This window comes from Antedon mediterranea, chromosome 3 (assembly GCF_964355755.1).
Source record: "Antedon mediterranea chromosome 3, ecAntMedi1.1, whole genome shotgun sequence".
In the NCBI taxonomy this organism is placed as follows: domain Eukaryota; kingdom Metazoa; phylum Echinodermata; class Crinoidea; order Comatulida; family Antedonidae; genus Antedon; species Antedon mediterranea.
Window position 1 is genome coordinate 1057150 of NC_092672.1, and position 8316 is coordinate 1065465.

The following is an 8316-nucleotide window of genomic DNA, read 5'->3' on the forward strand; positions in this document are numbered from 1 at the left end:
TAATAATTTACATGCTTAGTTCAAATTAGAAAAAAAGTAGCGATTGGCTATAAAATATGTCTATACAATTACTGTTACAATTACATGATTTACACATTCCCTCTCACCTGGCAAATATATACTGTAAAAATAAGTCAAAGAACATCGGAGTAAATGAGGAATCCATCATGAGCAAATGTTTGTATGTTTGAACAACCTCTTAAGCTCTGTCTACACCATCACACTTTATGTGACAATAAAATATGATGTGCCCATATATGGACATGATATCATATCACTACCACATTTAGGTACCATAATCTGGGCACATCACACCAGTTTGATAGTATAGACAGAGCTTTAGAGCAGCCTTTCCCTCAAGGCATTACCTGATGATGTCACTAGCCACACTTAACAACATGAGATACATAACCCAACTGAACATTTAGGATATTGTGTTAAAAATATATATAAAAATAGTACAACAAATTAACATATTAAAATTACTACATTGGATTCATTATGCACCAAAATCAGATATAATTAAGAATCTGTAAAAAATGCCCACTTCCTTACTATAGGGATGTGCTTTACTAACAAATGGTGACTTAGTGGGCTTCTTTAAAGGAGATATTAAAATGATTAACACATAAAAATGATATTACAATTATCGTACAATAGATTCATATGCACCATAATTTTGTTTTAGAATCTGTGAAAGTTAAAAATGTTTGCTTACAATTATGTTGTGCTTTGAGTAAAGCTAAAACCTAAGGGGCTTCACAGGAGAAGATGGAGACCTAAATGAATTCATTGGCAATGGAGAAGGGCTTCTTGCTTCCTGAAATAAAAAGAACGTACAATAAATATTATTTCATTATCTAATATTGCACTATTTTATTTATTACATCCTAATAATATTATTTTTTTAAATAAAACAACTAAAAGATACTAATAATAATAGTGTTTAATTTATATAGCGAAAAATGCCTCTATGCGCTGAACAAATCAAGTACCACATTAAGTTACTGAATTAAACAGTATGATAGCTCTAAAAACTAAATAATTGCATAGACTTAGTAAGCAAGATGTAGTTACTGCAGTAACTGCAGTGGAGTAATTTTGACATTATCTCTAAAGAACCAATGTGATTGGTGTAAGTTTGTAAGAGTGATTATAATTTACCTTGAATTTTCGTTTCAATGCACGCGTCATTAGTGGCGTTAGTCCAGTCCCATTCTCATCCACGCATCGTCTTCTAAGTGGTGTACCACCTGGACTGCGAGGAATGCTAACCTTCTTCAATGAAGTCCTAAAAGCAACTGCTTCATGCGGTAATCTGCAATCAGTAATCATTTATAATTTTATATTTTTTGAATTTACAAAAATGTTTGCATCTAAAGCCCTATCTACACTTTATGTGACAAACAAATTATGGTGTGTCCATATATGGGCATGATGATGTCATATCACTACCATATTTGGGCATCTAAACATTTTAGAGTAAATACTGTACTAACAAAATTATGTTTCTTCAAATAATTTGAAAAAATTCTTACCTCTTTCTTAGTACCACTTGGGTTTTAGGACTCACGTTTGACCCCAAACTAAATCTTCTCAATTTGACCTTTTGAAGGTCATTAAGCGATACTAATGGACGTCCCATACGATTACCACGCCCAGAATCTGGTGTCTAAATAAAACATTTGAAATTTAAATCTTTAAATCTAAAACCAATTAGTCACTAAAAAGTACTTACAAGCTTAAATCGTAATGATTAGTTCTTAAATTTAATTGTTATAGTATCATGTGCTTACCTTTTTCTCAGACTCATTTCTGTTGACCTTTCTTAGTTTCACTTTACATAAATCATTTGCAGAAATATGAAATGTTTCTTTGTCATTCTTGGTATTTTCCACTCGTCTCTGAAAGTAAGAGCACCCCAAAATACCAAAGTAGTCAAACACAGAACAGATAAATAAAATAGTAATTAATTGATCAAAATCTAATAAGAGCTAAATAGTAAGCTATGTATGTATTGCTGGTCATGGAAAAGCTATGCAAACACATTCAACAACAAAATCTTACCTTCTTAACTTTGTTAAGAACCAACTTGAATTCTTTAACTTGTTTGATTGGCGGTGGGGGTGGTGGCGGTGGAGGAGGTGCACCAACAGGGGGTGGTGGTGCACCAGGAGGGGGTGGAGGAACGGTAAGTGGTACTGAGGCAGTACGTTTCAATGATGTTGATGAATTATCGGAATCTGACGTTGAATCAAAATGTGATTTTCCACAACAGCAATTTGCATCAGTCTTGGTTTCCTGATAATAAAGTATTCATTGAGTTAAGCTCTGTCTACACTATCAAACTTTATGTGACAAAAACAATGTGATGTGCCCATATATGGACATTATGATGTCACAGCACTACCATATTTGGCCATATCACTACCGTATTTGGGCATATCACTAATTTACCATATTTGGGCACATCACTTTTTTTGTCAAACTAGTTTGATAGTGTAGACAGAGCTTAAGGTAAAATGTCAAAATTACACAGACTACTGCAGTTACTACATTTTTTACACAAATAACGTATGATTTTAGTTTCAACATAGAGATATTATAGTGAACTGGAGAAACAACACTGAATAACCCCCATGGCTTATTGCTTTAAAACAAAGAGATCCGACGCGATAAGACAGGAAACCACGGTCTATTGATGTTTGATCAAGTCGACCGCCCGTACATGCTCTTGCCGTTGAGGGCGTAAATACAAGGAACCAGAGCTCGGGAACTAGAGTAGAAAACAACAATCGTTTTTGTGAGCATGCGCATTACTCAAGCTAGCTTTTTAAAAACTGTCGAGTATAAAAAAACCGCAATTTTTTTCTGAACAAGTCAAAGAAAACCTGATTAAATTCCGACAATTTGGACGAAAGTTATGTAAGGTTGAAATGTTGGTAAGTTATACGTAATTTTGGATATTTTAGATAAATGAGGTAGTTAAAAAATGATTTTTAATGCATTTCTCATCTGTTCTCACAACTAAGACCTGTTTGGACATCGAGTGAAAATGCTATTTAATGTAAATATACTGATTTAACCCGTACCTAACATTCCCTATTTGAGTTATTTAAACCTTAAATATCACAATTTTTCACTATAATATCTCTATGGTTTCAATCAGTAAACAGTGTATGTTTATAAAAAACAATAATTTGAAATCTTGATTTAAAAATATTACATGTATACTAATTAGTTAGACATATTTCTACTGTATTTTGTGAGGTTCTCTAATGATCAGCTTCGGCTGGATGGACCACCCTCGTAAAATATTGTTGAAATAAATAATATAATTTCATTTTCCAACTACCTTTTCTTGGAGGATTCTTTCCAGCGACTGCTCTAGTCGAAGCAGCTTAAGCTGAGTACTTTCTAGTTCTTTATGAATCTTAATAGATGGGAAGACGATGTCCTTAGCTTTTTCAAAACTCTATACAATAAATGACAAAATATATATAACCATACAGTGCCAGTATAAATGTAACTAATACAGTCAACTGTCCCAATACCGGACACCTTTGGGCTGGCCTAACATGTCTGGTTAAATCTAGAAAGTCTGGTATTCAGAATGTGTTTTTAATGGTAAAAATAAATTTGTTAGCCTTTGGACCTCAAGTCTCAGTCTGGTTTTGGAAGAGTTTCCAGTAGAGTTGACTGTACCTTTAATGGGAAACAGGTGGCAAAAAATTAAAAAATATTGTAAGTAGAGAGATTTAGTTTTACTGTACCTGTCCTACAGCCCAGATACATCGTCTATACATGCCAGTAAAGGTAGTCGGAATGAATGCTAGTGGAATAGAACTTAAACTGCCGATCCAATTTGTTGCGTCAACCTCTGGAATATTTGTAGCGCCCTCAATAACCATTGACTCATCAGCATCATAGCTGAAAAATAATATTAGAATTGAAAACAATATTTAAATTTTAGTTTATACAATAATGTTATAATGTCAAATAGAGCTTTATATTTTTTTATTTTTATTTTATTTTATATGGGTCTTCTTTTTTAAAATTTATCATTAAAACAATTTATTATATATATATAGGTAGTATCACATTATAATTGTTTTAAAAAGTTCACCTATGCATGGCTGCTGCCTCTACTCTTCTAGCACAGTTGAGTTTAGTCTCTCTTTTTATTTGTCGATATTTTCGCTTCTTTTGTGAAATTGATTGACATCGTTTATTTTTCATCTTCTTTCTGGTGAATATGAAAATGATAGTGTACAGTCAGTAGGTCTACTGTATACGTTATTTAGGAGCTTCAGATTTGTGACGACTTAATTAGAAACTCTTTATATTATTTTTGTAAATTATGCAGTTACCCCATTTTGTCCAAAATAAAAAAAATTGATATTTATTATTAATAACAAAACAATACACATGTAATTGTAGTGTAGGGTTCTAGATTAGCTAGGGTAGAGAGAGCTTGGCAGGCCTTAATAGCAGGGGATACGCGCTCCTCCCTAGAAGCCTATAAACCTAAGCCTAAGCCTACTGCTCCTAGGCCTAGGAGCCTAGCTAGAGGGTGGCCTACTAGTACTAGGCCTAGCTAGTACGTACGTAGTAGGCGGCCTAGCCTACGTGGGCTAGGCTACCTAGCTAGGCCTAGGCCTAGTAGTAGGCCTCTTTGTTTTGGCTAGGTAGTAGGCTAGTAGAAAGAAGAATATATCGACAGTTAGTATTTTGAGTAGGCCGTGTCCTATGCTATATATTAAGGAGATTTCACACTAGGCCTAGGCCTAGTCCTTGATTACATAATAATTAAGTTATTTATTACTTACATTTTCAAGAAACTTTCAAATATGTTAAACAAAGTTTGAAGAAGTTTGAATAAACCGCCGTCGCGATTTTATGACACGAAACTTTGGTTTTTTTTGTAATTAGACGTAGAGGGCGATAAACACTATTTTCTATTTTCTAGAGGGCGACGTTATGTCAAAATAAAAACACACATAAACAGGTTAGAAGTTTTAACAGGTAAAAATGAATTATTTAGGCCTAAAATGAATTATTTAACGTATGAAGTTGTTGCACACAATTAATACGTTTGTAGAGTAATTTAATTTATAATATTTCAACAAAATCGAGTTTAGTAGAGGAGTAGACTGGGTTAAGAATTTGGATGGGGAATGAATATTGAAGGTTAGGCCTAGGCTAGCCTCTATCTAGGCACTGAAGCGTGACCATCCATTCTACAGCTGCTCTGGTAGGTACAGTGAGTTTTATTATAGATAACATAAGATTTTGAATTATAATAAAAATATACAATTAAATTTAATTTTTTTTTAGAAGACGCACAAGTCAAACACAGGGAAATGTCATCTTTTTTTGGAAGCCTAAAGCACAATTATGAAGCAATAAGAGAAGATGGTGATATTGCAACCATTCCATTCCTGGAAGCATCCAAGGATTCTGTTATTGGTTTACTAGGTATTATATTAAGACAACACTTATTGTATTACATTCTGCTTTATTAATCCTTTAGCTTTCTGTATTGTCATTTCCTAAATAATAATAATACATAATAATATTTATTTGTCAAGTTAAAAAGTACACAATATACTACTTTAATTTACTCTTAACGAGAGGTTAAAACGGACAATGCAAATAATTTAATAATCTTAAATATAATTATTAATATAAAATATGACGATCTGTGCTGGGGAATTGGGGTGGGTGGAGAAAATTGATTCAAGCCCAGAGTGCAGTTTATGTAATATTTTCCTGTTTTTTTCCTTTGACCGCTTTTATACGTATATAAATTTGTAATAAACTAATTTTCTTTTATTTGATAATTCTATATTTTTCCAGATATTCTTGGTCCAACAACTTTTGCTCTTGTCAAGTCTGATGTTGGTGGCAACATTCATGTAAGAGATGGTTTATGTAAAGAGATTCCAGGAGTGTATCTTTATTGATTTGATGATTTGAATAAAATTATATTTCCACCATGACAGACATTTTCTCTCTTTTTATTTGAATTACTAGAAATTAAATCTGAAATATGAGAAAGACAAAGAGAAGTTTGTGACACTAGGAGCCATGTTGGATGAAGAGAAAGAAAAGGATGAAAGTTGGGGCAAAAACTCCGCAACAGATGCCCTTATATGGCTCAACAGGTAAACCCAAGTTGCTAATTCTATTTTGTGTGTGTGCTGCATGGCAAACCAACCAACATTTGTAAAGCTCTGTCTATACTATCAAACTTTATTTGACAACAAAATTTGATGTGCCTATATGGACATGTCATATAACTACCATATTTGGGTGTATCATTGCCATATTTGGGCACATCACATTTGTTTTGTCAAACTAGTTTGATAGTGTAGACAAAGACAACACAAAGATACAGAACATATTCCACATTTGTTTTTAACAATTTTGTTGTAGGGGTCTAGGATTTATCTGCAGCTTCATTAAGAATGTACTAGAGACAACGGCAGCTGATAAAACTCTAGAGGGCTGCATGTCAAAGGCTTACGAGACATCGCTGATGGAGTTCCATGGTTGGATGGCGCAGAAAGTCACAGCAGTATGTTAAAATCATTAATATACAATATAAGCCCTATTAAGGGGACACCTCTTCTTTCTACACTATCAAACTAGTTTGACAAAAAAAAGTGTGATTTTCAGATAGTCCGGTATTGGGAGAGTTTACTAATAATAATATTTTGTAACTAAAATGAGAGATGGTTCCAGACAATTGTTTTTACAACAAGTGTCTTCCACATCCATTTCTTTCCAATTTCACAAGAAGTTTGACATTTTAATTTCAGCTAACATTTAAAGCACTGCCCTACAGAGAAACATTCATCTCATCTCTATCCAACGGTGTATCTGAGGATCAGTTCTTTGAAGAGGTGAAAGCCTATCAGCAGATATTGGAGCTGCATGTACAATCTGTTGAGAAGCTGTTTACAGACAGGGCCCTTGATTTAAAACACCGCTAATGTATCATGCAGTCTGACTGCATGTAGTCATTTGAATCTATATCTATATATAACTGTATAAGTTTATTAGATGCAAATTGCAAACATATATAATATATATAAGCAAAAGCCATCCACCGTATTTAGCAAACCACCAGTGTATAAAAGTACTAATTTATTTTCAATACTATTTATTTAAATGGTTTTAAAGTATTTAGCAAGCAAATTATGTTTTTAAACAGAGCTGATTAAATTATGCGTAAATTTACAATGTATGATACACACATATTAAATATAATTGTGTCACTCAATATCTTCCTAACCATAATTTCACTTTCTTACCATACTCAGTACTGTTTATTAAATGCTGTTAGTATTGGTGTTGGTGTATTATAGCTAAAATTAAATTATAATAAATTGTTGATTACTTAAAAATGCATGTATATTAAGTACTTATAGTAAAATACATATTCTATACTAAGTATAGTATAAAATATATGAATATTTTAATTTTTAACATTTTTTTTAGCAAATTAAGCATAACCAGATTTAAGTATTGCAGCCCTGTCATTGTTGACAGACAATTAAGCGTTGTTTTTTTAGCAGCTGTACTCCGCGAAAATGACTTAAGATAGACGAAACTTGTCCATACCTGCGCAATTCAGCGAGTCATTTGCTTTTTTAATGCAAGACTTCCTTGGAACATTGATGATAACTTTTTTTGCAAAATTGACTTTAAGGCTTGTTTAGTTACAAGCCATTGCCTAGAGATGCTATAAATGTAAACCAGTGGACCAATAAAGCAATGAAGTATTATAGTGATTTATGTGTTGTGAATGTCAGTGGTTATATCAATAAAGTATATCGTAACCTGAGTACAAGTATTTTTGACATTTTGTAGTTATCTGTTTTGTGTGATATGATATTAACACACTAGAACATCAACACTGACATTTTGTAGTTATCTGTTTTGTGTAATATGATATTAACACACCAGAGCATCAACACTGACATTTTGTAGTTATCTGTTTTGTGTAATATGATATTAACACACCAGAGCATCAACACTGACATTTTGTAGTTATCTGTTTTGTGTAATATGATATTAACACACCAGAGCATCAACACTGACGTTTTGTAGTTATCTGTTTTGTGTAATATGATATTAACACACCAGAGCATCAACACTGACATTTTGTAGTTATCTGTTTTGTGTAATATGATATTAACACACCAGAGCATCAACACTGACATTTTGTAGTTATCTGTTTTGTGTAATATGATATTAACACACCAGAGCATCAACACTGACGTTTTGTATGGCATGTGGAGTTTAGTT

At 32.8% G+C, this 8316-nt stretch overlaps 2 protein-coding genes across 2 annotated transcripts; one reads left to right on the plus strand and one right to left on the minus strand.

Annotated features, from left to right (window-relative positions):
* Positions 1-15: 15 nt before the first annotated feature.
* On the minus strand, positions 16-4887 carry LOC140043318 (uncharacterized). Its single transcript, XM_072087820.1, has 9 exons — positions 4830-4887; positions 4127-4246; positions 3774-3930; positions 3356-3475; positions 2068-2301; positions 1797-1904; positions 1539-1672; positions 1165-1318; positions 16-820 (listed from the first exon to the last, which is right to left on the minus strand). The coding sequence occupies exons 2-9, from the start codon at positions 4237-4239 to the stop codon at positions 743-745; spliced, it is 1098 nt and encodes a 365-aa protein (XP_071943921.1). The 5' UTR covers positions 4240-4246; positions 4830-4887; the 3' UTR covers positions 16-742.
* A 90-nt stretch (positions 4888-4977) lies between these two features.
* On the plus strand, positions 4978-7867 carry LOC140044428 (pleckstrin homology domain-containing family A member 8-like). Its single transcript, XM_072088928.1, has 6 exons — positions 4978-5025; positions 5338-5478; positions 5860-5918; positions 6037-6167; positions 6439-6580; positions 6825-7867. Exons 2-6 carry the CDS (start codon positions 5364-5366, stop codon positions 6996-6998), a joined length of 621 nt encoding a protein of 206 aa, XP_071945029.1. The 5' UTR covers positions 4978-5025; positions 5338-5363; the 3' UTR covers positions 6999-7867.
* Positions 7868-8316: the final 449 nt, after the last annotated feature.

What these genes read in the sequence shown, in the direction of transcription:
- LOC140044428 (XM_072088928.1), top strand. Translation starts at nt 5,364, where the DNA reads ATGTCATCTTTTTTTGGAAGCCTAAAGCACAATTATGAAGCAATAAGA. An exon ending in TTCTGTTATTGGTTTACTAG is followed by an intron (nt 5,479 to 5,859) that starts GTATTATATTAA and finishes ATATTTTTCCAG; the next exon opens with ATATTCTTGGTCCAACAACT. An exon ending in TGGCGCAGAAAGTCACAGCA is followed by an intron (nt 6,581 to 6,824) that starts GTATGTTAAAAT and finishes TTTTAATTTCAG; the next exon opens with CTAACATTTAAAGCACTGCC.
- LOC140043318 (XM_072087820.1), bottom strand. Translation starts at nt 4,239, where the DNA reads ATGAAAAATAAACGATGTCAATCAATTTCACAAAAGAAGCGAAAATAT. An exon ending in AAAGAATCCTCCAAGAAAAG is followed by an intron (nt 2,302 to 3,355) that starts GTAGTTGGAAAA and finishes CTTTATTATCAG; the next exon opens with GAAACCAAGACTGATGCAAA. An exon ending in CAAGTGGTACTAAGAAAGAG is followed by an intron (nt 1,319 to 1,538) that starts GTAAGAATTTTT and finishes TACTGATTGCAG; the next exon opens with ATTACCGCATGAAGCAGTTG.